The sequence below is a fragment of the Salvia splendens genome, chromosome 2 (genome assembly GCF_004379255.2).
Source record: "Salvia splendens isolate huo1 chromosome 2, SspV2, whole genome shotgun sequence".
NCBI lineage: Eukaryota > Viridiplantae > Streptophyta > Magnoliopsida > Lamiales > Lamiaceae > Salvia > Salvia splendens.
This window is the reverse complement of record NC_056033.1, coordinates 16,348,001-16,375,972: the sequence shown is the minus strand read 5'-3', so window position 1 is coordinate 16,375,972 and position 27,972 is coordinate 16,348,001. Positions and strand designations below refer to the sequence as shown.

The 27,972-nt window shown below is 39.3% G+C and overlaps 4 protein-coding genes across 9 annotated transcripts; 1 reads left to right on the top strand and 3 right to left on the bottom strand.

The window, feature by feature from the left end:
• Positions 1-4,061: 4,061 nt before the first annotated feature.
• On the top strand, positions 4,062-7,343 carry LOC121790170 (F-box protein SKIP16-like). 3 transcript variants are annotated; one of them, XM_042188451.1, is made up of 6 exons: positions 4,062-4,416; positions 4,719-5,441; positions 5,795-6,013; positions 6,109-6,215; positions 7,046-7,149; positions 7,268-7,343. In XM_042188451.1, the coding sequence occupies exons 1-5, from the start codon at positions 4,213-4,215 to the stop codon at positions 7,122-7,124; spliced, it is 1,332 nt and encodes a 443-aa protein (XP_042044385.1). In that variant the 5' UTR covers positions 4,062-4,212; the 3' UTR covers positions 7,125-7,149; positions 7,268-7,343. The 3 variants fall into 3 exon arrangements, with proteins under 3 accessions (XP_042044385.1, XP_042044381.1, XP_042044390.1); XM_042188447.1 differs by having other exon boundaries at positions 7,046-7,343; XM_042188456.1 differs by having other exon boundaries at positions 4,275-4,416; positions 4,723-5,441; positions 7,046-7,343.
• A 339-nt stretch (positions 7,344-7,682) lies between these two features.
• Positions 7,683-9,997, bottom strand: LOC121790160 (protein N-lysine methyltransferase METTL21A-like). The gene is made up of 5 exons (XM_042188440.1): positions 9,211-9,997; positions 8,525-8,667; positions 8,260-8,441; positions 8,032-8,145; positions 7,683-7,949 (listed from the first exon to the last, which is right to left on the bottom strand). The coding sequence occupies exons 1-5, from the start codon at positions 9,460-9,462 to the stop codon at positions 7,822-7,824; spliced, it is 819 nt and encodes a 272-aa protein (XP_042044374.1). The 5' UTR covers positions 9,463-9,997; the 3' UTR covers positions 7,683-7,821.
• Positions 9,998-10,135: 138 nt separating this feature from the next.
• Positions 10,136-14,409, bottom strand: LOC121790147 (apyrase 2-like). Of its 2 annotated transcripts, none has more exons than XM_042188433.1 (11): positions 14,244-14,409; positions 13,909-13,961; positions 13,365-13,826; positions 12,478-12,606; positions 12,317-12,373; positions 12,132-12,224; positions 11,781-11,986; positions 11,466-11,557; positions 10,895-11,109; positions 10,622-10,811; positions 10,136-10,533 (listed from the first exon to the last, which is right to left on the bottom strand). In XM_042188433.1, exons 3-11 carry the CDS (start codon positions 13,662-13,664, stop codon positions 10,418-10,420), a joined length of 1,398 nt encoding a protein of 465 aa, XP_042044367.1. In that variant the 5' UTR covers positions 13,665-13,826; positions 13,909-13,961; positions 14,244-14,409; the 3' UTR covers positions 10,136-10,417. The 2 variants fall into 2 exon arrangements, with proteins under 2 accessions (XP_042044367.1, XP_042044364.1); XM_042188430.1 differs by having other exon boundaries at positions 13,365-13,798.
• A 5,688-nt stretch (positions 14,410-20,097) lies between these two features.
• Positions 20,098-23,226, bottom strand: LOC121790131. 3 transcript variants are annotated; one of them, XM_042188418.1, is made up of 11 exons: positions 22,881-23,226; positions 21,955-22,142; positions 21,806-21,830; positions 21,673-21,721; positions 21,432-21,486; positions 21,276-21,363; positions 21,101-21,219; positions 20,898-21,023; positions 20,723-20,816; positions 20,477-20,631; positions 20,098-20,377 (listed from the first exon to the last, which is right to left on the bottom strand). In XM_042188418.1, exons 1-11 carry the CDS (start codon positions 23,071-23,073, stop codon positions 20,318-20,320), a joined length of 1,152 nt encoding a protein of 383 aa, XP_042044352.1. In that variant the 5' UTR covers positions 23,074-23,226; the 3' UTR covers positions 20,098-20,317. The 3 variants fall into 3 exon arrangements, 2 of the variants coding, with proteins under 2 accessions (XP_042044352.1, XP_042044348.1); XM_042188414.1 differs by having other exon boundaries at positions 21,806-21,866; positions 22,881-23,224; XR_006048223.1 differs by lacking the exon at positions 20,098-20,377 and having other exon boundaries at positions 20,490-20,631; positions 20,723-20,809; positions 21,806-21,866; positions 22,881-23,223.
• Positions 23,227-27,972: the final 4,746 nt, after the last annotated feature.

The window sequence follows — 27,972 nt, the reverse complement described above, 5'->3', positions numbered from 1 at the left end:
TTATTGTTGAAACTACTCCTCAATAATGTGGTTGGCAAATGATATGGAATGATAACCCATCCGTGTTTGCAAATGGCTGAAAATCTGCATCATTGTAGTTTATACGAGGCTTGACATTGTCTTAATGAATGAATATCTACTTGCTCATATTCTCTAGTCATTTGACCTTGATTTTGATTGCTGGTATGATCTGCACGTATATAATGTGTTAATGTGATGGAAAAAATAAAGGAATAAAAATAGTGTACCTTTTGAGTTAAACACTCTCTCATGACTGTCTTGTTCACTGATCGAATGGATTTTGTTTCTAGATTTGGTTTATCCGCTTCCTAATTGGATGATACAGTTATTTTTTGAAGATAGCTATCTTGATAGTCAAAGGCCTAGAACATACAAATACAATCTGAGTCTGAGTGGAATGAGAATTGGAGATGTTACTATCAAATACTAATTCTTTCAAAGTCGGTGGCTTATTGATGTCAAATAATGATACGATACGTGGCCAAATAGGGTTAGGTAAGGCTAGATATGTGTTTCAAGTGGTGAAATACTATCACATACAGTTGAGTGAAAACAAATGAACTTTTAGATTATTTAATACTATATTCGTTCAGTATTAACCGTCACATTTACTTTTCTACGCTCATTTTATAAAAATGATACTCCATCCGTCCCTCTGTAGCTGAGTCGTATTCCTTTTTGGGTTGTCCCATTATAATTGAGTCGTTACCTTTTTTGGCAAAAATCAACAATTTTATTCTCTCTTACTTTACTCTCTCTTACTTTATTCTCTATTCATCTATCTACCTTTTTCTTTTTCTACTTTATTATTCATTTACTTAACTCACTTAACGCAATTGTTCTTAAATCTCGTGCCGAAAAGAAACGTATCTACTACAAAGGGACGAAGGGAGTAATAAATAGTTAAAATCGAGAAATAGTAAAATAAGAGAGAATAAGGTAGAGAAGAGTAATTCTTTACATTATTCTCTTTGTTATTTTACTATTTTTCCTCTTTAACTATTTATTAGCATCATTTTTACAAAATGAATGCAGAAAAGTAAATGTGATAGTTAATATGAGGAGATAGTAGTAGAAAAAAGATACTACTAATTTCCAAGAATCTTATCTACACGAATGAATTGTTCCTCTCTCTCTTTCTCGGTTATTCCTTTTCCTATTGAAAGGAAATGAATCATATCGACTGAGATATCCCAAAAATGTACACGCTTGACTTAGGCTGGAATGAAGTTTGTATTATTTTTTTTCGTCTTTCTTAATATATCTCGCTCTTATAGGCAAATTATGGTCCAATTTTTCTTCTTCTCAAGGTTGTTTTTCAACTAGGTTGTTAAACCGTCCTACTCAATAGTGTGATTAATGCATGTTCAAATCAAACAAGAAATTGTTGTCAACAGGTCATACTCAACTTTTTTTTTTAATTCTTAAGCTGACGTAAAAAAATTTTATGTATGTCTAATTAATTACGTGTAGAATGTTACATCAAACTCTAGCAATCAAGTGCTAGAATTATTAGTGTGGGGCATATGAATATATTTGAAGATCTGTTATCAATTTGTAGTTTATTAAAATTGAAATTTTAGCTAAAAAATAAAAGCATGAGAACTAGAGCATAAGTTGGTACTTATCACATACATACACATTTCATTGCTAGATATATTACCAAATCCTGCATCCCTAGTATTAAGAATAGTAACATCTTTAAAACATTCATTTGTAAAGTCACACATTAAGATGTAAATAATATTTACTTCTTTTGTCCCTAAAAAATAGACAACATTTACAACAGAACGGATTTTATGCATAATTGGTAAAGTAAGAGAGAGATAGAAAGAAAAAAGTGATTGTAGTATTGTTAGTAGATAATGGAACTGATCTCATTAGAGAGGAAAAAGATTTTCTTAAGTAGAAATTGGTCTGTTTAAGGGACATCCAAAAATAACAAATGTGGTCTATTTTTAAGGGACGAAGGGAGTATTTTATAGCACAATTAAACTAACAATATATATCACGTATAATATAACTAGGGATGATCGTCTTCATAATTGCTAACTAAGACTAATTTTAGACTATAGGATTTTAGAGATCTAATGGTCTATAAATTGACATGTGTAATTTCATTTTTCATTTTTTAATATTAAAAAGATAATAACAACTCTTCATCCATCCCACAATAATTGTCACTCTTTTCCATTTCGGTCCGTCCCACAATAATTGTCACAATTCATTTTTTACCATAAATTGTAAGTAAGTCCCACATTTCACTAACTTACTTCACTCACATTTTATTATAAAACCAATATGAAAAAGTGGGTCTCACATTCCACTTACTTTTCCAATCAATTTTTTCTTTATATTTCTTAAAACTTGTGCTCACAATAAGAGTGACAATTATTGTGGGACAGAGGGGGTATCAATTTAGGGTTTAAGAACACAATATCAATATGACAATGTCAACATAATTTCATTTTGATATTGTACAAACACTGTATTGACATATAAAATGTATTGATATAACCTGTTTTACGAAATTTATAAATATTTATGAAAATTTTATCAAATTTTGACATCGAAACATATGCATATAGTATCTTATTGGAATCTTTATAAACTTATTTTTTATTTAATATATGTTGTGAAAAAAAAATAATTTAAATCGAGATAATTGTAAATGTATTTGTGAATGTTTGAAATGGGGATTTGTGCACGTTACAATCACTCATTTATGAATTAAATGAAAAAATTTAACTTGATAAAAATCAATAAGGCCATCCACAACGTTGTCACTAAATCGTCCCTTAAATTACTATTCGCGGGCCCCACTGTACTTTTTTACTCCATCCCTTAACTAAGGGACGGAACCTGCAACCCCCCGTCTCTTAACCGTCCCTTAAATTACTATTCATTCAATTTCATTTTTTATTTTTATTTCCAACCAAATTCAATTAAAAACAGCACACTTCATTAAAAATAAAATAAAATTACAACATAAAATAAAAATACAACTTAAAATTCAAAAAAATAAAAAAGACATAATTAAAATCTTAAAAAATAAAAATGACATAATTTAAAATATAATTTTATAGAAAATAAAAAAAACTACTCCGCCGGCGAATCATCCCCCGAAGGCGGTGGAGGTGCACTGAAGCCGTGAGGAGGCGGAATGCCAAGTGGTGCTGCCATAAACGTAATTCCGTTAAGCCAGGCTTGGTATTGGGCGGGCGTCATGCGGGAAGTGTCAGCCATTGTGGCGGTCATGCACATGGCCATAAGGGAGTTGGGGGTCCCCTCGAGCCCGAGCCCGCCTGGCTTGATTCGGCTCGACCCCTCCTCCCTCAAGCCGCATTTCTCCCTTGCGGCCGACGGCACCCACGGCTCCCGGCATCGTCTGTCGGGGTCTCAACCTCCTGCGAGGCAAACTCTTGTGGCCCGCTACCCGAACGCGTTGAGATCCCACCCTCCGGAGCCGCCACCGCTGGAGTTTCCATCGCCGGACATTTTGTGATGAGATGTTAGATGAAAATTGGAGAGGAAATGGAGATGATTTGAGAAGAATAGATGTGTAGTTGTGTGTGAAATGAGGATGAATTAGGAGTATTTATAGAGTAAATTTTTTTTAAGAAAAATGGAAAACGACTATAAACAGTAATATTACTGTTTTTAATTTTTTTTATTTAATTCGAATTTTTTTTAAAAATGATTTATTGCGTCAGCGTGACGATGCCCACTCGCGGGCTGGCGAGTGGGTGTCACGCATGGCGCCGGGGCGCGCCACGTCGCCTCGGCGCGTGGCGAGACGTCTCGCCACTCGCCATGCCGTGACGGGCTGGAGACGGGCTGGGGCGCTGCAACGCGTCACGCCGCCGTCCCGTCCCTCCGTGACGGAATATGGGCCATCCGCGTGACGCGTTGCAAGTGGCCTAAAGGTTGTGATGACATTAGCCAATACAGTGATGAAAACTAACAACTCATTAATTACAATGACACCATCCCCATTAATTAACTTTTTTTCTAATCTACATTTTCAAAAATAAATCACAAATTGTGTGAATTGCGACATGAACAACGTCCTCAATTTTAATCATTTTCTCAAAAAAAGACACAGTCACCGCCGTATTTCTCCCCCAAATTGATTTATCTCTCTTCACAACTAATCTCACTTCAATTTCCCGCAAATTCAACCTCCAAGCCATGGGTTTGGAGAACGTAAGCGGCCTCGCGATGCATGTTATCCTCTCCAAATCGGGCCCTACCGAAGCCGCCGCCGTCGCCTGCCTCGGCAAGCGATTCCGCGCCTTGGCCTCCGATGACCTCCTCTGGGCCCAGTTCTGCTCACACGAGCTCGATCTCACCTCCCCTCTCGATCCCGGCGACAATCCCGCCCCTTCCTTCAAGGTCCCTTTTTTAATTGGGTTTTTATTTTATCTATTAGCACGTTTTTCCTACTTTAGTTGCAATTTTGAGTTACTTTCTTTGTGAATTTGAGTTGCTGAGTTGATAAAGTCCTGATTAGGTGGAGATGGATTTGATTTTTTTTATGAAAATGTATTTTGATGAAGCAGAAGAGATGTATATAGCTCTCCTTCTTTAAAATTTGGATGAATGTTTTTCTAGGTTTAGCTTGAATTTTGAATTTGTTGCTTGTTCCTTTTTCTATGTAATCTTTAAGTGGAGAAAATTGTGCCTTTTGTGTGTAGGCAGCTTATCAAGCATGGCGGGAGAGTTTTTCGATGTATCCATGGCCACTTGTCTTACGGGTTAGAAGGTGCTGGGGCAGAATTAAGGCATGGTTGGCAGTAAACTTTCCGGAGGCTTTGCCAACTCTGCGCAAAGGCGCATCAGAAGATGCGATTGAGGATTTTGAGAAAGCGTTGAAAGTTAAACTGCCTCTCCCTACTAGGGTACTCTACCGATTTTGTGATGGCCAGGAGCTACCGGATGAAGGCTCGAGTGGAGGGATGCCGTCGAGTTTATTGGGTATAATTGGTGGCTACACTCTATATGATCACTTGGTGAATGTGTTTATGTTGCCCTTGAGCCAAATCATACTTGACACGAAGAGTATTATGGATCAAATCGGGCTGAGCAGTAGATCCAAGTATATTGTAGTGGCAGCTTCTGCTACTTACAGTGAAAAGCTTTTCTTTTTGAACTGTGGCAGCGGCCAGCTTTTCGTTGGCACAAGGAATCTTGTGACGGATGGGGAGATGCTTCCTTGTGTTCCGGATACATTGATTAGTTCAGTGCATGATCGATCAGGAAGCCAGCAGCAGGATGCTATGCTTTTGTGGCTTGAAGAACATGGTCGTCGGTTGGAAGAGGGCATTATTAAAGTTCGCCAAGAGAGGAAAATGCGAAGTATCAATTTGTTCCCTGAAGAGCCACCCCTCTGTACGTCTGCTATAACAAATGGTGTTAAGGTAGCTGGTCAAATATATTATAGTTCCCTAATAACCTGTCTGCAGTTTAGTGTTGAAAATTCCCCCTTTCATGGGATTCTGAAAATGTAATTGTTTTAATTCTAGCATAAAAATTGTTTTTGATTGATGTGTAATAATCTACAATTGTTTATTCATTTGATTTTATATTTAGTTAAATCACTATGGTCCTGTTCATGATATAAAAAAACTCACTGAGTGTTTGTATAGTGTTGTTTTGCTGAGCTCTGCTGAACATTCTTTAGAGTCATGATTTGCTAGAATGTATAATTACTGCTGTAACCAACCATTGATTAGCTAGTTAGTTTGCTAATGATTTTCTCTTTTTGTTTAAGGTTCGTGCTTCTGCTGCATTTCTGCCTGAGTTCAGCAACCTCCAAGATGAATTAGAGAAGTTTCTGTTTGCATATTCGATTCGCATGTCTCTTTCACCTGATGGCTGTGTCATCAATGGGTTGACCTTCAGTTCTTGCCAGCTGTATTGGAGACACTGGATTATACGAGCTAATGATGCCATTGTCTCTAATGTAAATGCAGAAGCTGTGATTGGGAAGGTTGGTTTGGACAATTGCTTTTGAGATCCCTTTGAACGCCAGAAATGATAGAGTACATGTATCAATATTTGAGCTCTACATATTGTATCTTGCAGTTTCCACTACTTCGACCTGGTGAGGCGGAGTTTGTTTACGAGAGTTGTACATCTCTACGTGCATCCAAAGGATCAGTCGAAGGCTCTTTTACTTTTGTTCCCGGAAGGTACATCAAAAATCCTTATCAAGTACTCCTCCATTCCACCATAGTTGAGGCATATCTTTTGGGGACAGGATTTAAGAAAGATGTTGTTTAGTGAGTTAATTGAAAAGAGAATAAAGTAATGAGATTCTAAAGGTTTTTTTTTCCGAAAAAAGAAATGACTCAATTAGTCAACTATAGTGGAACTGCCAAAAAAGGAATAATACTCAACTACCGCGGAACAGAGGGAGTACAATTTTGTGTATTAGCCCTTCCTAGAGAGTGCACACGACGTCTTCTCATCTCTCATCCCAGCATCAAGATTTAGATGGTTTTGGCATCCCCACTTCATTTGTTTCTATAGTCTAAGACGCATCAGTTATATATTTTTCTGAGATTTTATCCATATTTTTGCCGTTATCTGAAAAGACTTTAACTAGAGTTGGAGAAAAAGGGAAGCTTTACACACCTGCTTTTGCTCGTTGACCTCCAAAAGGACAGATTATAAGCCCAGAATGAAAAATTAAATTATGCTCTATTCATTCTAGTAGCTACAAAAGCATCCTTTGATCTGTTTACGCAAGGGAGATTTTTTGTTTGCTTAACTAAAGAAAATATGTGAAAGATGATAGAAAGAAGTAAACAAGGATGAAAAGCTATCCGTTGATCTTCAAAGTATGAGAGATTTTCTTGAACAACTGTGTACTGTCTTACAAGAATTTGAAATTGAAGTAATATTCAATAGAACAACAATTTAATTGTTGCAATTATGATTATTGTTTGTTTTTCCCTTTTGTTTTACTTACTATATTTAAAGTCATCAAAATGTTCGTGTTTGACTACTATGTCTTCAGATTAGCTGATCCAGAAGGTGCCCCATTTCCCGTGGAAGTAGCTCGATTTCCCCTTCAGCTTCCAGACTACATATTCTGATGAACATACGTCTACAACTTGCAAGGTGATGCGATGCAACTTTGTTTTGTTATATGATATGCTCAACATTCTTTCATTGTTGAAGCTTGGTGTATCCTTTTCCTTTTTATTTGTAATGAATGTGTGATTTTGCTTTGTGGTAGGAATGATGGTGTAATTGCTTTTTGGTAAATACTGTAGAAGAATACATCATTTGGGAATTATTTCTCTTTAGCTGAAGTCCTCCATTTGGCCACCTGGTTTAGCCTTGTTTGCTTCACATTGCTGTTACGTAGAAGTAGTATATATTTTTTAATTTCCATTTATTATTACAGGAACCAACCGAAAACAAATTTAAGATGATGAATAATATTCTCCAAGTATGGCCTACATCATTTTTCTTATATAATTGTCATGTATTTTATGTCATAGGATTTCATCCTTAAATACATTGCAATTACACAATAGAAATAACCAATTAACAATTTCGAAATACCAATAATCATTATCTTCAAGAGTTCTAAGTCAGCTAAAAATTAGAAGTTGAAAAGAGCAACAAAAAATGCGTAGTTCAATTGGTTTGGAGAGAATGGAATGGCAAAGGAGGATAATGAAATGTGGATTTAGATATTGAACAAGATTGCGAAATTTAAAAGGCCATCTAGCTTTGGAGAATTCAAGTAAATTTCTATATAACTTAACGACTTGTTCAATATCTCTATATCTTCACCAAAACATATATAGCAACGCGTGAACTGCGATAATCTGGATGCCATTGGCCTTCATCGACTCGCCCAACAACGAACTCTTTACTAGCAGCTTCCAAGAAGTATTCCAGGATAGCATCTGTTTACATTACAGCGACCAAAATCACGATTGAGTCCATCGGTTCAAACCTATCACAAAAATAATAGGAACCGAGCAATACCATTGCGAAGCTCTCCAGCCAAGACGACAGTTGTTTGCTTCCCACAAAGTTCTACAAGCGTTTCCATCAGATCGACCACAGCGCCTTCGCTGTATACAACATCTGAGCCGATCACTGCCATAATTGTTTTCCAAAGTGAGCAATTTTCTTTCTACGATGATATTTTTCACACACCCCTTTATGCCATAGGTCGTGAGTGGAGATATACGGGATCGAGGGAGTACTAACCAAAATCAGGTGAAGGGTCAGTGAAATCCTTGTCTAGATCATCTCCCCATGTTAGCTCTTCCACTCTTGCAGACCCTCGCTCGTCTCCATAGAGATTGGTCTCAACGTTCTTTCTCAGCAGCTTCAGTCGATCAGACAGGTCAGTCAGAATTACACGAGCTCCCAATAAAGCAGCAATGCAGCTGAAAATTGAAACCATGAGTCAAAACGTTTCACTAAGCATGCTAAAGTGTCAAAAGAGCGAATAAAACTGTTGAAAAGTTACCCGACTAATCCACAGCCGGAGCCCAACTCAACCACATTCTTCCCTTGGAGCGAAATCTTTCCAGATTCAACAGAATGTTCTAGAAACTTCCCAAGAATGATGCCACTGTCCCACATCACAGACCCAGTTACTCCAGGAGTGCCCTGCAAATGAAAATAGAGATGCTTTTGTCGGCAGTTCAGTAGTTAACTACTTCAAATATGGAAAAACTTGCTCCCTCCTTCCCTTAAAAATAGATTACTTTTGTCATTTTGGGATGTCCCTTAAAATTAGACCATATCTATTTAAGGAAACTTTTTCCTCTCTAGTGAGGTGCATTTAATTCTTCACTAACAATCCTCCAATCACTTTTTCTTTCTATATCTCTCTTACTTTACCAATCGTGCTTTAGTTTCCCCAATTTCGATATCCTTTATAGTTTCCCCAATTGAGCAAAACTGTATACTGAGACATGAATTGTTGATAAAATCCCCAGAAACATTTATATAAATTCAGTTGGCTGTATTAGATTAGGTAGACATAATCCAACAGAAAAATCTATTGCAAAAAAAAAAAGAAGAAATCGCGAATTGGGCCCTAAAACCCCGAAATGTAAAATCTGAGAAACAGATTCATGAATTGAGCCCTAAAACCTGGAAATAACAAAATCTCAACCAGAATAATTTGAATATCAGAAGAAGGCGAACCAGAGAAGATGGGGACTGGAGAATGGAGAGAGAACGGCCGCAAGCGTCGATTTTGAGTTGAAGAGATGATTGGCTGACAAAAGCATTGTTTTTGGAGAAGATGGGCTGCTGGATTGCCCACAGCAGCATTATTTCTTCTTCACAATCGATTACTAATTTGACTTGCCCCTTGTACAACCCCAGCTCTGCCACTACGTTCTCCTCCTCCTCCTCCGCCACCGGCGGCGGTGCTTCCTCTGCTATTCCCGCCATCGGTACTTTATTCCCTAGCTAGCACTAATAAATACTACAAATTTTATTATTAGGAATGTTTATTTATATAGTGTTTTAGTGGATACTTACTGTATTTCATAAAATATTAGTAGTAAATTATTAATACTATCAATATTTATATAAGACTAATAAAATGTTATGTTGGAGAATAATAAATTATTCAAAAAATTTGAAAAATAGAAATTTAAGTGCAATAAACAAAATCAACAGATCACCAACTATTGATAATTATACTACGAAATTTTATCATATATTCTGTGACTTCGCAAATCAGTTAGAAAAATGATAACTTTAGAATTTGTTTTAATTATTTCATGGTGAAAATTTCAAGCTGCTTACATGCAATATATTGTTCATAATTAAACGCTTTTAATCAACCAAATGATATCGTTTACTTTAAGAATAAACATTGTTTAATTCATCATCTGATCCACGTATCCACAGTATGATTTTTTGGCTTCCATATCATATAAAATTTCATCAAAAAAATTCATCATGGAATAATTAAGAACAGATTGAAGCTTGCATTTACGAATACTAAGAGTCACATTTCGATAAAATTTGTAAATCAACCACCAACAAAAATTGTGCCCTTCACAAATTGAGAAGATCAATCAAGCTTGTATACATTGAGAAATAGGTAGCTACAATATTCAGCAAAAATAATCAAGCTCAATAAAAGATTGGCAAATTCATTAACACGACAAAAACATGCTGAATTTATCAGTACAGTGCAAAAACCAGTAATAATTTCACTAAGCTATTCCTAAGTTTCAAATACTTATTTTTCAATCTTTAACTAAAAATAAACTTCGAATATATTGAATCACGAATATCTTCACAAAAAAGTCCGATTCCAAAAGCTATACTCGCAAACCAGTTGCAGAATATGCACTCAGATCAATACAATGTTCTCACCGGGGAGACGTAGTAGTTAGGTGGACGATGAAACAGCCTCAATGGCACTGCCCAATGGCCATGCTGCTTCGACCAGTGAATTCTGGTATTTAACTTTTTTCACTAATGTAATCTTTTGCCAGGGATCAATGCCTGCCACATGAAAGACACGATCAAATTTTGGTCGTATTCTACCTGTTTATGCATTAGAATTATCAAAAACATCGATGCAGTTACTGACCTAATCCATCCACAAGCAGAGTAAACTGATAAACAAGGTCCATGCACAGGAATGGAAGGTTTTCTGGTTTCACACGAGAATATGAAGCTTTGGCATCTTCAAGACGAGTTTGGCAAGCTTGTTTAGCTGCCTCCTCGAAATCAGATGGACGAACTGTGGCAACAGCCAGGCTCGGGTCAACAAAACCAGCCTACATATCAAAATTACCAAGATTCAATGGCAAGAATGTGCTAATTGTGTCGATCTGACATATGTAGAGGTAGTAGTATTTACCTCAGCAGCTCTGTCGAAGAAAAATGAAGCAACAAACAAATTCTTCTGGCCATCGCCTCCCCCGCCATTCCAAACACCCCCAAATGTGCATTTCATATGGGTACAAGACTCATTGACTTTTAGAGCCTTTATAGTTGCCTCCCTACATTTGCTGAGGCTGGAACCAGAGGGCAAAGCCGAAGCCTTATACTCTGTTGGGCCATATTTGTAAGAATCTGGAAAATGAATGATATGTCATTAGCAGGGCATTTCCTCAGCATTGAGAAAAAGAAATTCACTCTTTCATATGTTCTGCTCAACAGATACGAAGAATAACTGACAAATTCTTCAATAGTACTTGTTTCAATATGGCATTATAACCTTCCACACAGTATTATACCATCGTTACATATTTAAGTTAAGGTTTCATGGAAAACTTCATAATTCTACAGTATAGCATTGATGAAAATAGTCACCCTAACTATTCTATTGGTATTTCAAAGGTTACTCGGACTGATCTGATATGCAGGCCCATTTACAATTTTTTAAAATCACATAAGGAAGTCAAGATAAGAAGTAGGCTTTTACAAACCATCATAGCCCTCCAGTATACATGGATTCCCAGAGTCTTGAGTGGTTTTTAAAATCTCAGCTCGAGCAGCCAGTAAACCATAATGTAGGTAACTGCAAGCCAGAAACATTGACGCCATCAGAAATAAAATATTATCGAGACCATTTAATACTTCCATATGTGTCTTATCATAACATCAAGAAGATACCTTGCTAATGAAAATGCATCACTATTTAAACAATAAGGCAACAAGAGATTAAACAAAAACCACCATGATTAACAGCATGCATGAAAGATGAGAGGTAAGAATAAAAGATAACATTAAGGGCTACATACCTGTGAATATAGAGATAATATTTTCTTCCCTTGAGATACATTTGTTGCACATAGGACTCCTCTCCACCAGATACCTTAGGAGCTTTAGCAGCATCTGACTCTGAGATTGCATATGCCATTTGAACAGAGCCACCCCCAAGATCAACCACTCCAACAGTACTGGAGTACTCTTTGCCCAAATTTCCCAATAGATAGTTAATGGTCACCTGTAAACATGTAACAGTATATACAAGTTCTCAGAGAACAATGTATTCAATATTGAAGAGTTTAGCACATTAGCTTCTCACAGCCATCAGTCTTACAAATGGCAGAAAAAATATCCAACACTCAAATGGAGTATAACATGCATACCCATTGGTAAGCACCTTCCTGGTTCCCATCCAAAACTGTGACCCAGTCAGCCTTTGACTTAAAGGAGCTTTTTTTCTTTAAATAATCCCTCACCTATGCAAAAGATTAGAGGAGTAACCAGAACGAACTAGGAGAAAGGAAAGAAAAGGACAATTTCACTAAGAACTTTTGGAGCATGTAGTTACTGCTTGTAAAATCCTGTCAGATGCATCACCTTCCAACTGCCTTAGACCAGCAGTAGCCTGCATGAACATGATTGGTACAATTTAACTTAAGGGGATATAAGTTAATAAAGTGAGCTATTCACGTATACTTTAGCAGAAAATGTCATCCCCTACGGCCTTACCCCAACTTTAACTGGAGTGATGGACCGCAGCTCTTCAGGAACTGCTGCTTCAGCCTTTTCAAGTAGTTCTGAGAGTGAATTTGCAGCAGCCTCGGAGTCCTTCGCATACGCACTCAGACCCGGTTGCAGCTACAAATGAAAGTCAATATCCAGCCTAATGTCAGGAAGAGAAAAAAAAGGCAGTTCAAGATGTATAGGCTCTGAAAAAAGCAAAACTGTTTATTTCCACTAATATATGATGCTTTGACTGATTAAATCTGAGGCTTTAATTGCTACTAGGTCGTGAGTTCAACCATGACCTCTGCAATACTAGTGTATTTTGACAGAAGTCTGGATCAACATTCTTCTCCACATCTATGCCCCATAAATTCTCAAAACTGAAATATTTCAACTTGACCTTTATTTGTTGTTTTTCAAGGTGTTGGATATGTGTACCTAAAAACAGAAACAAGAGGTACCCGGTACCCACCTAAAAAGACTTCTCATTTATTCAAAAAGAAAAGGCAGATCAGAGGCACAGCCATCTCCCATATAATTAAGTTCTCCTACAAACTTAAGTTTAAAATACAAATCAACTGTTGAGGTCAAGATAAAGAATCTAGGATGCCATAACTTAACATAGGATCCCTTCAGGTTATTATAACAAGTCTTTGCTAATCCTTTCGTTCATCTTGCCTGTTCCATATCGTAGTCTTCCCCCGTAACTGTAATGTACTCCACCTAAAGAAAAACCTAAGACTCTTCTCTCCAGGAGTAGAGGTATCCATACATGACTGCGGCATTCTTCCACTAAACCCGTTTTCAGTCATAAGTCACATTAACCAATTATTACACCCTCGATGCAAAAATTGAACAGAATACAGTTATAATAGGACTATAGAGATAACCTGCTCAAACAGCTCAAGTTCTTCTCCCATAGGAACAAGATCTAGCTGCTTGTTAAAGCAGAAGACGTGCACCCGACTACCAGAGCTTCCAGCATCAAAGATGACCGCATATTTCTTAGACATGAAGTTGGGAGCGAACTTTCTAGAGATAGAATCGGGAGACGAATTCGAGGGCATGAGAAATAGCACAAATGATATCAGCAGGAGAGGGACAAAAACCAATAGCATCGCACCACGCCATCTCTGGAACTTGTCAGAAAAGGTCTCGTGCTGCCTGTTTCGTTTCAAAACCTTCTCCATCTGAACTTGCTGCTGCGCATCCAAAAGCTCAGCAGCCGACGGCGATCGAAATCGAATCTGGCCGTTCCCCCCACCAGACTTCAACGGCTGAGTGTCCTGCACCGACTCCAGCTCTTCCTCCTCGTCGCCTTTCCCTTCAAATCAGATACTCAATTGGTAGAGCTAAGAAAGCAGAAAGCATAATTAAACAGAGATTCATTCCCCAGAAAGTTTTAAAGCCTATAAAGTGTAGATTTCTGCTTACAAAATGATTTAGCTCCTTCCATCCACAACTCTACCCAATCCACGCGGATCCGTCTGGATACAAACATTCAAGCTAGATATGAATAATCACGATCGTATTGACCAAATCACACAAAATTAACAAAACAACAAAGTGAAAAAATCGATTTCATATTGCAAAATCACTCCGCCCAAAATAGAGTTCGTGATCTAACAGGATCTGGCCTCACTTCTTCCAATTACATAAATCCAATTGTTCCTCAACCAAATCGATCATTTGCATCAAGTAAATTAAAGTAAAGATGAACAACTCAATAGATGGAAATTGAAACCACCATATCTGAAGAGATAATTGACCTGAAATTAATTCGACGGAAGCAGTGGAGAGAGAATATATATCTCTCTCTCTCTAGAACAACAACAGAGGAGAAGATTGAACGGTACTCCTTTGTAAAGTGTTAGTTTTGGAGAGGGTGCATGAACAATTGAGTGAGTTGAAGAATACGCAAAGTGAGAGATGGAAAATGCCCAAATTGTTTAATTAACGGCTACACATATAGAAACGCGTTTCACTAGATATTTTTTTATAATTAACGCGCTTCTTCATTTGAAATCATGACACAGATTTGGCCATCTGCAAAACTATCGCACGGTGTCGTCCCGGCGGGACGAACCATCCGCAAGACAGCATCTCAGGTGGCTTGCCGTGCGAAGGGGGAGTTAGAGCATCTCCAGTGGGCGGACATCCCACTAGGACATCCACTAGGACATCCCAAAAACACATCCTGTCACGTCACTAGGACTTCCCATCCCACTGCCACGTCACTAGGACATCCCCTCCTATGTCCGCCCTTCCCACTAGGACATCCCGCAATAAAAAAAATCACAATAATTTAATTACGTAAAAACGGAAATATAAATTTGACACGGAATACGGGAAAGCAAAATACGGGCAAAAATACATATTCATAAAACATAAAAAAAACATAGTTAGAAAAAAAACAAAATACATAGTCATTCAAAAAAAGAAAAATACATAATCCAACATCCCCGGCTCACTCCGCGCTGTCCTCGTCGCCCGTGCCTCCCCCGTCGCCCGTGCCGCCCCCGTCGTCCCCTCCGCTAATCTCGGCGCCATCATCTCCAATGGGGGGCATCCCCAAATCGCGCCGACATCCATCGATGACATCCTTCAGCATCCTCTTGTACAGCGGATCGGTCGTGCTATGCCACCTATGCATGGTCCGGACCAAGCTTGTCGTTAACTGCGCGCGGGCGAGGCGGTCGATATCTTCTTGGGGAGCAGGGGCCTCCGATTTGACCTCGAACGACCCGCTACCGCCGCTGGTTCCCCTAGCCCTCCGCTGCGCAGCCTTTTGCCCAACCGGGCGACGACGACGACGAGAGTCTGATTGCGGTAGCGGGGACAATTCATCGGCTTCCGGGAGCTCGTGCGAACCAGCACTGCTGCTGTATTCACCGGAAGCATTGATCTTCGTCCGCTTCCCCCAGCCCGATTCGACTCCCCCACAAAACTTTGGGGAATCCTTCACCACGAGAAAGGCCTCCCACTGGTCGAATTGTTTGAATTTCAAGGCTCTGTCAGGGTACTGAGCAAAGGCACGGTTCCGGACATCCTCCTCGGATATACCGCTGCTTGCCTGGCGGAGGTTGTTTTGGTAGAGGCCAGCAAATCGACTAAGCTTAGGCCTCAACCGCTCCCACTGTTTCCGGCATTGTTCGGGAAGGCGACGCTTCGCCCCAGCCGGTTTGTGTGTGTGGTAGGCTTCAGCGATCCGATGCCACAGTGTGTCAATATCCTGGTTGGCACCGACATAGGGATCCTCGACAATTGCAATCCAAGCCTTCGCAAGCGCAATGTTTTCCCACTGGCTCCAGATCGTCCTCTTTCCCGTCTCCTCATCCTCCTCCTCTGCCACCGTTTGTGAGGAAGACCCTGGGGCTTTCCCCTTGCCCTTGCCACGTCCCTTCCCCACTGCCCCCGCTCATATCATCGGGCGTCTGCCTGACTGGAGATATCCCCAACTCCTCAAAAGAGAAAGTGTCTATGCCGGTGAATTGAGTATCCGGAACATAAGTGGAAGGGGTATCAGTAGACTGCATATCCACAACCGGCCGATAGACATCGTCCGCTAGTGGTTCAGGGCCCCTGCCACCCCCTCCCACATGCATCATCCCCGGCATCATCCCCGCCATCATCATATTTGGGGTCATGCCCCCATCATATTTGGGGTCATGTCCCCCATCCCCATCCCCGGCATCATCATATTTGGGGTCATGCCCCCCATCCCGGCTGCCCTAGGCATCATACCACACATACCACCCATCTGTCTCATCCAATTGTACATATAAGGGGACATCATCCCACCCATGCCCCCCATCTGTCCCATTCCCGGTACCGTTGTCGCATTTCCGCTGACGTTTCCCTCCAGGTCGATGGGAAACGCCGGAGTCTGCGACTCGCTCGTGGCCGGGGAGTTCCTATCGTTCTCCATTAAAAGTAGAAATGAAATTTGTAGTAAAAGAAGAGAGAAACTTGTTAACAACAAGTGGTGCAAATGAAATGAAGTTCAACGAGCCGTATATATAGGGTTTAAAAAAAATAAAAAAATTTCGGACGTCCGAGCGGGACGTCCGACCCTTGCCACAGTGGCGGACGTCCGCCCGCCCGTCGCAGAGACGTCCGAGGACACCCGACATCCTCACGGGACGTCCGTATCCGACCCTAAACGCCACAATGGCGGACGTCCGGGTCGCCCGTCGCGACGTCCGACCGGATGTCCGACCGGACGTCCGCCATTGGAGATGCTCTTAGCGAGCTAGCGCACAGTTTTATAATTTTTTTCTCAAATCGGAAAACTCAAAAATAAATCAAAATTTAAAAAAATTTCACTTCGTCAGATATTATCGCTTTTTACCCATTTTCTTTTTTATCTTCCAACTCATCCTAAGATCATCAATAAATACCCACTTCATAGTATCATTTTCTTCACACAAAAAAACTCTCTACATCTTCATCTCTCTCATTTTTCTCTCAACAATTTCCTTCATTATGCAACTATGGCCAGCCAAGGACGGAATTAACAACCTCAAAAACGACCATGTGCCGTGCCGGATTACCCGACGTCGGTAGTCAAGGCTCGTTGACGGGCCACTTGCGGTAGGGATCCCACGGGTAGACGCAATTGTTATCCCAAATTAGGAAGACCCTGCCGGAGGATGAAGAAAAAATCTAGAAGAAAATCTGGAAGATACTTCGGTTACTGGTGGTGATTAAGATGCTAATGCCCGCTAGTGAATAATAGTTTAATGCACCTGTTCTTCTTGGCCACAGTGGCCGACATACCATTTTGGTGTCGTTCCAATTAAGAGCACATAACTAAGGGCTTCAACTTCTCATGGCTCAATTGGGTCCCCGATGCTGACCTGTCGTTTGTGCCATCAAAGCAATCTCTACAGCCGCTGACGAAGTAATTTTTAAGATTTTAATTATGTTATTTTTTAATTTGTAAGATTTTAATTATGTATTTTAATTTCTAGGGTTTTAATTAAGTATTATGGTTTCATGCCATTTTTAAATTTTAGGCTATTAATTTGTTGTAATTAAGTATTTTAAATAAAATATATTTTAATTAGTTGTAATTTTAAATTGAAGAAATTAAAATTTGTGGCCTATGAATGGTTATGAGAAGAAATGGAGTGTTGCATGTATTGTCTTTTGATAAAGAGATGGTGTAAAAAATGGTGTGCCACCCATGGATTGTGACGAGAAGATGGATAAAAGATGAGTTGCAAATGGCCTTATAAATTAAACTTACGACCTAAAATAAAAATTATTATTGCTTACAATACAGATAAGTTGTTATAATTGATTAAGCTTATTTAGCACACTACTAATAATAATTTCAAATATAAACATTTTGTATGCTGCCAAACAATTGATTTGATCCAAATCGACAATAATTTCATGGCACTAGACAGACTCAAAATGTAACTGTAAGTTAAAATATAACAAATCTAAGCGAATAGTGAAAAGGATGATTTTTAATCCATATGCCGCGGAGTAAGAACGTCAGAAATAGTGCAAAACTCAAGCTCAAATTGTCAAAGAAAATGATTAACTGACACACATGGCATGTATTGATCACCATAAATATTCTCAAACCGTATCAAAACAGTCTTCAACTCAAATATTAAGAAAAAAGCTCAAGCAAAATCACTTGCAAAAGTGCTACAACAATCCAGAGGCGGGCACGTTGCAGCTTCAAAGGTCCTGCACGTTCAGACCTAAAAATACAGTAAAACGAAAACATTTAAGTTAGGCATTCATAAGATGATAACCATATGCATTTGGCAGCAGCACAATTACACACATCATGGTTTTTGATAGGATGTAATGTGTAACAAATTTCTGTTATACAAATAGTAAGAGCAATGCTGGAGAGTTATACCTGGCGGAAGGGATTGCTTCAACTTGTCGGCCTTCTCGAGGTCAAAGACACAGAGGGTGTAGAGGTATTTCGAGCACCTGACCTTGAACTTGACAACATCTTTACTCTTCTTGATCTTCACAGACTGAGCATCCTTTCTCCTGGCTGTGAGCAGGAAGTCCTTTATCTCGTGAATCTGCTTCGGCTGTTAATAACAAGATAACCAAACCAGAGCCATTAAAATCCAAGGTACTCAAAAATATTACTAAATGAATAGGCACAGCCACTCATAGATATACAACATAGAAATGCTTGTGGAACAAAATTTAATACTACGAGCTGTTCGGTTTGCAAGATTGTATCTCGAGATTAAAAATGTGGCGCATTTGTGGCGTGTTTGATTCATGAGATTGAATCTCACAACTCAACTCAATCCTAGATGGATAATCATGTGATAATTAGTCATAGCCAACACTCTACAACTAAAACAATCTCACAACTTAATCCTAGATTATATCTTGGTACTATTTTATCAAGGAAACTGAACACCACCAAGCAAGGCTAGATCACCTGTATTACACCCGAGAAATTTCAAGGCAAAAATAAGTGCCACGATTTATAAAGAAGTAAGGGCATTCTAGGACCGTGATCTTTCCAACGGCATGCAACATTGAAACTGACAAATACAGATCACTACCACAGCATATGAAATGGATGTGCATCAATTTTAGGGTTGCATCTACATTTCTATTCAAAACAAAGAGCTGCACCACCTGCATTCCTTTTCATTTCAACACAATCGGAAATTGCATCAATTTTAGGGTTGCATCTACATTTTCTATTCAAAACACAGCTGCATTCCTTTTTGTTCAACACAATCGGAAATTGCTCAATTTTATGGTTGCATCTACATTTTCTATTCAAAACACAGAGCTGCACTACCTTCATTCCTTTTCGTTTCAACACAATCGGAAATTCTAAACTGATAGCTAATAGAAAACACCAATCGCTTCTCCGTTGCAACAGAATCAAGATCTTTCGCACAAATTAAGCTTATTAAACTCAATTCAAGCTCGAATCACATCGTTGCCTATACTAGCAATACCAAAACTGATTCCACTCCATCACATTCATTTTCTGAAACCTATATATCTAAGTTTTTCACAGAAACGACAGTTGCAAAACAAATCAAGAACAAATCAAACAAAACAAAAAAAAATCATGGAAGAATAGAGAAAACACGAACAGATTTCGTCTAAACACGTAAAATTCATGAAAGTAGGTTGGATTTAAAGGAGAGTACCATTTTCGGTAGGGTAGGTCGGATGCAGGCGAAGAAGAATGAGCAGCCTCCAAACCCTAGCTTTAGTGACCGTTGATCTGTTCTATGCTTATATATACCACAGAATCTGAAGAAATGACAACTTAATGGGCCTTAACTTAAAGAAGGCCCAATTTATAAACTGACGGTGGTTGAGTGGGACGAAAAAAAAAACAAATACTTCAATATTACTACAGGCCCCAAATTACACCACAAAATTCAACGTGACTTAATTAAAATTTTTGATGTTGGAATTTAAGTCATAACATTAATTGTAGAAAATATTTTTGGATAATGGTGCCCATTTATTTTGAGAAAAATAAGACATATATTTAAGTAGAGAAATTAATCACTAAGTTGTGTTGTGTTGGATTAGAGTGATTTTTGAACCAGAAATGGATCACTCACTCTTAAAAGGCCTTATAATTAAAAGGCATTATAAAAGGAAGGGTTACGTATTTATAAAGATAAAACAGGATCATTAACAAGTCAATATGAGATAAGATTTAAGAGTTTTAACCGGACCTAATAAAGGTAAAAGATGTTTTTCTTAATAATGGCATGTAAAAGATGTTCTTCTAAATAATGGCATCTCAAGTTTCGACGTTGTGTTTCACTTCATCAATACAAAGTCTTTCGTGTCGGGTCCGAGAGCATGTCTAGTGTCTCCAACCCTTCGCGTATCCATCAATCGCATACGGCTCCAAAAATCCGATAAACTGCGAACTTAATCGCTTTAGTTGGTCAGCTGAACGACTTCATTGCTAAAAATTCGAATCTCATCAATGCCTTTAGATTCTAGCAAGAAAAAAGTATACCTTACTTCCATCTACAGACCACCGTGCGCCATAACCCCCGTCGTTCCTGATCTCAAAGACGGTCCCATGTGGTCGAACAATATGCATGTTCATCCAGCTACACTCAGCCAGCAGACGACTGATGATCTCCGCAGCATGCCTGTTCTTCTCTTCGTCTGCAGTCGTAAGCCCAAAATGAAGAACTATTAAGGTTCAAAACGTCGTGTAACTTATAATTTCATCGCCACATTCTCAAAGGGAACTGACCACTTCCATGTAACAGGCCCCAGTATCCTTCGCTGCTTCGGTTAACATGCTTTGCTAGAGCTCTGGCACCGTTTGTGAGGATTGAACCTTTAACCTCGAACCAAAAAAAAAGACGGAATACGTAACCAACCCTTAACTACCAAAGGCTTGAAGAAATTCTAGGCTACAATCATACATCGGGATTATGTGGTGACAAAAATGTGGAGAGCAGGGTTGATGGCGCTGGAGGGAGTGACTCCGGATTTGATCCCACGGTCTCTACGAAGCCCAGAAGTTTCTGCACTCCACCGCAGCCCAGACCCTGCCAAAATGCATGATGCAACAAAGGCATATCGACTTCTTGAAAATCAGTAATTCTGTATATAGAAGAATGCTTACTGAGAGTATGGAGGCAGCAATATCGCGAAGCTGAGTGGTTGGTGCTTGAACACATATGGCAAGAATGCCATTCGATCTTTCCTTTTCTTCTGAGTAGAAATTTCTGTAGATTTGGACACCTGAAAGAATCTTATCAGCAAGAGCATAAATAGTAGTAATTCACCGAAGCTGCTACCTTCTTCGATGCTTGTCACACCCGGTAGGATATTTGCCAGATTTTCTACTTCCAGCATCTCGCGGAATGAGGAATATTGTCGGACGTCCTGAAAAGGCTCAAGCTTTAGTACATGACAATTCCTTCAATAAAGAAAGTGTACGGAATTCCCAGCACCTGAACTTGAAGTGTTAAACACTTGTTGACGAGAAGAACATGTCCAGCTCGGATTCTGCTTAAGACACAAGAACGACACTTCATGAGATTTAACAGAAAGCTGCCAGAAAGAAACAAAACTTCCCCTCTACGAACATAATGCAGAACTCCATAATAGACACTTTTCTTCGGTATAATGGTCATGTTTCTTCAAGATAATTGTCACATACATGGGACAACACGGGACTAGAGCGTGTTATACCTCTTGTAGTCACCAACTGCACATCTTCCTTCAATTGTTTTTACACCATCTGCATACGAGGCAAAACTCTTTCAAAAAGTGAAAAGATCATAGAAACGAATCGAACAGAGAGTAAAATACAAGAGATGAATACCACTGAGCAGAGAGAAGAAAGGCTCCTGAACATGAAGATCAAAGTTTACTTCCCTGATCAGCTACAGAATCTCAATGTTAGCACTGAAAAAAAAGTTTCTCTGCACCATCGGAAAAGAAGTAATGTAATGAACATTATCTCAGTCTTACACTTAGTAAAGCAGAACCCTTTTCTGCAAGAATCTTATTCCATTCTTCGTCTTTCTTCCTACAGTTCGGTTCTTCATGAGCTGGTATAAGTTCTTGATATGAACACAAGACTCCAGAAGATATGGACTGATATAGAGACAATGCTAGTCGCTTGTATAAAGGATACGATGGAACTCCTCCGGAAACATCTGATTACAGTGCTCACACACCATTAGCAACTGAAGGACAGTAAAGAACTAGGACAGAAAGCAAGTCCAATATGCACTTTATTTTATTTTTACCATATCACTTCACCCATTTCATCAATAATGATTCGTTCTACTTCTACCTAAAATCGAATTTTCTCAAATAGTATTATTTTCACTTGAAATATCCTGCAAAAGCCTGTCCTTCGTATATCTAAGAGTCCAAGTCCCCGAAAGTCATTTGTATGCCAACTAAAACGACTAATGTACATCTGTATATCTAGAATAACAAGAAAACAAAATCAAGAATTTGACATAATACACAATGTGCTTGTATAAACAGAAAATCACATATTGATCAATATTTAGAATGGCTAATTGGCTCAAAATCATACAATTTTTTAGCCATTTTTGCTTTTACTCTTAAAACTTACTACAAATTACACCAACTTTAGTCATTTTTAGGGTTGTCAAAAAATACACATGCTTTACTCTTTTCTAGATTTTCTCACAAACCCCAAAGTAACTGACATGGAATATATATAAGTCCGAAAATAAACAAACAAACACTAAAACACACACACACATATATAAGAGTATAATATGACAGAGCACAAGCTTTGGCAATAATAGAAACAGGGAGATGGGCATGAAAAGAGTACAACTGCTTATGCGAAGAGTACAGCGCTAGACTGAATTGGTGAAAAGATTGTAAATTTAAGAAGAGGGCAGCAAAAATACCGGCGTGAGTGTAAAGGGGATTTGATGGGTCGTCTCTGAGGAGGTGGGCGCAGTATTCATTGGAGAGACCGGTTTGAGTCTTGCCTTGTATGGAGGAAGTGAGTGTGAATTTCAGTAGCTCTTCTATGCAGTCTCTCAGCTCCACCGGCGGGATACCCGGAGACGGCGGCGGATGTTCGTGTTCCTCCTCCATATCTATGCCAGCTATCAATTTAAGCCCAGCCAAATTTACTTATGTAAAATTTCGATCTTAAAATCCCAGCCCGATTAAATTGTGACAAAATTTAAGGGCGGAACGAGTAGTATTTGTAAAAAAATTTGGTCCGTTTATTCAAACATTATGTTTTGGTATTGATAGATTGTTAAGTATTTAAGAAATTATTAAATACAGACTTAAAATGTAATGTTTGACATTAAAAGCTAACAGGCCTCTTCAAGTTTCATGAAAGGAGCAGATATGAGCTTATTTCTTAGACTTGGTGGTTGTTCAAGGTATATGTTTTAACCTACTGAAGCCCGCTGATTATATTCGGGCCCGCACTGTTCAATTCTGAAATACGCCAAATCCAATTCAGCCGAAGGAGGTGCTTTACGATTCTCGCCTAGAAATTCGGATCCAGTAATGAATGGAAGATTACCATTTTGCCTCTGAAATTTTTAACTCACCCGAGAGAGCCCACTCATTTTCCCCCATCAACAAATGTCGACCCAACCCTAGATCTGCATAACTCGATTCCGTGGCGGAGGCTGATTTGGTTGTGAACTGAAGATTTCCGAATCTGACTCCCCCCAATCACCCCAGGTATGCCCTTGTCAGCTATCCCTTGCAATTTACACACATGGATATGTGAATAGCAGATTGAAACACCCACAGTAATTTTTGGGTTTTTTTCTGGGACACATCGTAGGATCAAGAATCAGGAAAGTTACAAAATCAGAAGCTAGACGCCGTCATCGTGCTCCTGATCTGGGCCTCTGTAAGCCTAGGTAAGCAGAAATTAATCCAAAAATTCGTGATTTGATTTTGCTCGCTATTTATTCTTCTTGCCAAACATCATGCTCCTGATCGCGTCGTTTGGGATAATACCCAGCCCCACTTTGTTTAGCTCTGAAATTTCAGTCGGGTAATACAACTGCTCCCAGCGACGACGTTTATGTTAATTTTGGGTGTCATTGTACTGTGTTGCTGTGTTGATAATCCTACAATTTGCTCATACATTGTTATATAGTTAAGGCCAATATACAAATCCAGAAAATGAGTCTTTACTCTACCAAATCAGCGCATCTATGTTTGTTGCTCGAGGACATTATGCTCCTTTATCGTGAAGAAACCACAACATTGTTACATCGTTACATCTGTGCCCGGTGTAGACGGGAGAGGCGTCAGATTGTTGAGCACGCTCGGCGACACAACGTGGTCAACAAGATCCCTGCACAGCTGAAGTACTTAGACCGGCTACTGCACGTCACAAATTCTGCATGTGTATTCAATCTATGCATGGACCGTAACACGTTTGGTAGGTTGTGTCGTTTACTTTCTGAGAGGGGGGGGGGTTGACAGTAGGTAAATGCCTTGGTGTCGAGGAGCAAACGACAATATTTGTATCTGTATTGGCACACTATCAGAAGAATCGAGTTATTGGGACTACTTTTTGGCGTTCAGGTGGAACTGTATCGTATTATGTACATAAGGTACTTGCTGCTGTACCTAGCCTTTATCCTGTGCTCCTTGCGAAGCCGGCACCCGTTCCGGATGATTGCACCGACCATCGTTGGAAGTGGTTTAAGGTAATACGGCCACAAGTGTATATTTTGCTGTAATATCCATTTTGGGTATATGTTTTTTTGCTTACCAAATAATAAAGTGTAACCTTTTATTTGTTTAACTCAAGGGTTGTCTCAGCGCGCTGGACGACACCCATATTAGTGTCTTAGTTCTAAATGATGACAAACCACGGTATAGAACGAGGAAAGGGCAGATAGCAACTAATGTTCTAGTTGTGTGTGATCGTCAAATGTAGTTTGTGTAGTTGCTCCCTGGCTGGGAAGGCTGTGCAGGAGACTCCCGCGTCCTCACGAATGCAGTTTCACATGCCGGTGGGCTAAAAAGTACCTCAAGGTAGCATATTACTTACACCCATTGTTTATATATTCAGCTCTCTTCACATCTGCAACATTAATCGCGTTCCACCTTATGTTTTATAGGTTGCTATTACCTTTGCGATAATGCTTATGCAAATTGCAATAGGTTCCTCACACCATTCAAGGCAGTACGCTATCATCTCAAGGAGTGGGGTCCTGGCACCGAGACTCCCCAAACCCCGAAGGAATTATTCAACATGCGGCATACCAAAGCGCGAAATGTGATTGAACGCGCATTTGGAGTTTTGAAAATGCGGTAGGGCATTCTAAGGAGCGCTTCATTTTATCCTATAAAAACGCAAATCCGTCTAATCATGGCATGTTTCTTACTCCATAATTTCATTCGACGTGAAATGGATGTTAGGTTTAGTATACTAGAAAGCATGTTTCGAGCGAGTTCGCACGAATAGAATCTTGCTTGTGTACGGAAAAACTCTACAATCCACTTTTGACCCGATTCAGTATTATTCGAGCATTTCGCACGAATAGAATCAGTAAATTATTACATTGTGTTTGCTTGTGCGTTTATAAGATGTTTTATAAACATTTAAATGCATAAGAAGTAAACAAAGCCTAAGTCTTTTGCTTAGTAGACTGGTTGTGGGCGTCGTCCACTTTAAGGTAACTACAGTCGGTTCTATTCAATACTTTGCAAAAGAAAAAGAAGAATTTCACAACCTAGATAGGCTTTGGCTACCTATCGTGAAAGGTTGCAATGTCAGTCCGATTATTTCTAAGCCTTATTGAAATAAGATGACGTTGGTGTGGTATAGCACTGAATGGATCTAACAGCAAGACGTGTCTTTATGCTATCTACTGAAAGACGAGGTCTTGATAAATATCTATTTCTTAATCAATGTACGTTAGCATTGAGCATACGATATTGAGTATCTACTACTTTGACTTACCAAAGGTGCGGGTTTTTCGTCACCCAACGATCCAGGTATATTGGGTAATGGTGATCATTATCTAGCGGTGCTAGGATTGCTATTATGTTGAATCGTGCGCGAGGTGAGTCTCGTTTGATAATGTCCTCAAGAGAAGCTTGAACAAGGTTTTATTATTCGGAAACTGGCTAGTTGGAGTTTTATTACTCTATGAATAATAAATAAGTATTTCTTGCTAAGTCCACACTTGGAATTAATAAGATGTTAATTAATTAAGTCCATAGCAGACTTTAATTAATTAATGGACATTTATATCTTAAGCGCGGGAAATAAATAATAAACAAAATGGAAACCCGGAATACTTATAATTTCGGATTTGGATGGGGAGTTCAATATTACTTCTATAGTGGCTGCTCATAATATTCCAATATAAGCTTGTATTGAATTGTGGGTTCAATTTAATTAGTAAAAAGCTAATTGGGGGAGCCCATATCCAAAACCTTCCATAGATCCCTGACTGGGCCCAATATGAACTATTATAAATATGAGAATAAAAGAGACAGAAAAATAATTAATTAACATGAAAATTTCGTCCATTCCAAAATTAATGAAAGGGACGATTTTTTCAAAGAGAATTTCTCCTCCGTGAGATTTTCAGCTCCTCCTCCGTGAGGAATTTTCTGTCTTCTTTATTCGAGTCCTAGTGTTTCGATAAGATCAGCCCACCCTGATGTCGGAATACAGTTCGGGACACCAGTTAGAAGATCCGTGGTCTAGTATTGAAGATCATCGTGGAGAAGGCGCGAGCAATCGACGATTCTTTGGAGAGTCAAATCGGTAACTCTAAACCGTAGAATTCATGTTTAGGATTTATATTCTATGAGCATGAATTATTTGCGTTCTAGCATGCAATTCTGTGTTAACATGTGAATAGATTAATCCCGTAATCGGTCAAATAGATCCCACGTCTGATTTATTTATTTTGTACAAGTCTTCCGCTGTGCAAGGGCTCCAAAACCCCAACAATGGAGGTGGATCCAGTGGAACTTGAGCTAGACACAAACATGAACATAACGAACACAGAGGAAGATTACGTTGGTGGGGAGTATGTTGAATGTGTTGAGCCGTCTTCCGATTGGACTCAGTTCAGAGATAGTCTAGCACTCAACATGTGGAATAACAGATGAATGAGTAATCGATTTGGAAAGAAGTGACTTGGAATTGAGATTAAACCGTTCTGTTTTAATTGAACTTATTGTAAAACGATAGCACTGCATTTGCTACTGCTTATGTGATATGATGGTTGCTCTATGATTCCTCATTCACTAATCAGTATTGATGATGTAGATATATGTTGTCTTCTGTTTTATTTTTTAGCAATATGCATCCTACAGAAGAAATGTCAGAATGCGTTTGCGGTAGCGGGAAAATGGAACTTAAGCGTGCCGGGCCGTCAGCGATCAATGCAGGGCGATACTACCTGAAGTGTCCAGTCGAAAGGAAGCATCGTGGGTCTTTTAAGTGGTATGACGAGGTGGTCGGTGACACTTCGCTTCGCAGCTGCAATATCCACGCGGAAATAGGTAAACGCACTCGAGATGTACGTGGAACAGATACTATATCTGAAGCAACGTCCCACTCTGTGATAAGTGCTCCTTACTACAACACCCTTCACCTGTTGGAGTGGAAGAGCAATGTCCTGATTTTGTGCACCTGACTCTTGCTGGTAATGGTCGGAATTTTGATAGGGAAAACTGTCTCAAACTAAGTTTTGATAGCTTCCTCGTACGCTAAGTTTCCAAAACTAAAATCGCTATGCCAAATGTATATTCTGGTACATGTAAATTAATTAGGGAACGGGTTTCCTTTCAAGTCCGTGCTGGGGAACTCGGCACAGAGGCTGTCCTCTATCTTACTTAGGTACCCCGCCCTGAAACCGTTGTCCGATTTCCAGCCTGTTGCAGTGAGCTCTAGCAATGTCGCTGTTAGTATGTCTTCCTCCTGCGGAGTTCACATTCGTCTCGATCTTTCCCCCTTGCGAAACTTGTTCCTCGGCGTCGCAG

What these genes read in the sequence shown, in the direction of transcription:
- LOC121790160 (XM_042188440.1), bottom strand. Translation starts at nt 9,462, where the DNA reads ATGGCGGGAATAGCAGAGGAAGCACCGCCGCCGGTGGCGGAGGAGGAG. An exon ending in TCCAGTCCCCATCTTCTCTG is followed by an intron (nt 8,668 to 9,210) that starts GTTCGCCTTCTT and finishes TTTCATTTGCAG; the next exon opens with GGCACTCCTGGAGTAACTGG. An exon ending in GGCTGGAGAGCTTCGCAATG is followed by an intron (nt 7,950 to 8,031) that starts GTATTGCTCGGT and finishes TAATGTAAACAG; the next exon opens with ATGCTATCCTGGAATACTTC.
- LOC121790147 (XM_042188430.1), bottom strand. Translation starts at nt 13,930, where the DNA reads ATGGAAGGAGCTAAATCATTTT. An exon ending in GGAAGGAGCTAAATCATTTT is followed by an intron (nt 13,799 to 13,908) that starts GTAAGCAGAAAT and finishes TCTGATTTGAAG; the next exon opens with GGAAAGGCGACGAGGAGGAA. An exon ending in AACTTGAGCTGTTTGAGCAG is followed by an intron (nt 12,607 to 13,364) that starts GTTATCTCTATA and finishes TTTCATTTGTAG; the next exon opens with CTGCAACCGGGTCTGAGTGC.
- LOC121790170 (XM_042188451.1), top strand. Translation starts at nt 4,213, where the DNA reads ATGGGTTTGGAGAACGTAAGCGGCCTCGCGATGCATGTTATCCTCTCC. An exon ending in CTATAACAAATGGTGTTAAG is followed by an intron (nt 5,442 to 5,794) that starts GTAGCTGGTCAA and finishes TTTTTGTTTAAG; the next exon opens with GTTCGTGCTTCTGCTGCATT. An exon ending in TTTACTTTTGTTCCCGGAAG is followed by an intron (nt 6,216 to 7,045) that starts GTACATCAAAAA and finishes CTATGTCTTCAG; the next exon opens with ATTAGCTGATCCAGAAGGTG.
- LOC121790131 (XM_042188414.1), bottom strand. Translation starts at nt 23,073, where the DNA reads ATGGAGGAGGAACACGAACATCCGCCGCCGTCTCCGGGTATCCCGCCG. An exon ending in TCCCCTTTACACTCACGCCG is followed by an intron (nt 22,143 to 22,880) that starts GTATTTTTGCTG and finishes CACTGTAATCAG; the next exon opens with ATGTTTCCGGAGGAGTTCCA. An exon ending in AGGGTTCTGCTTTACTAAGT is followed by an intron (nt 21,867 to 21,954) that starts GTAAGACTGAGA and finishes GAGATTCTGTAG; the next exon opens with CTGATCAGGGAAGTAAACTT.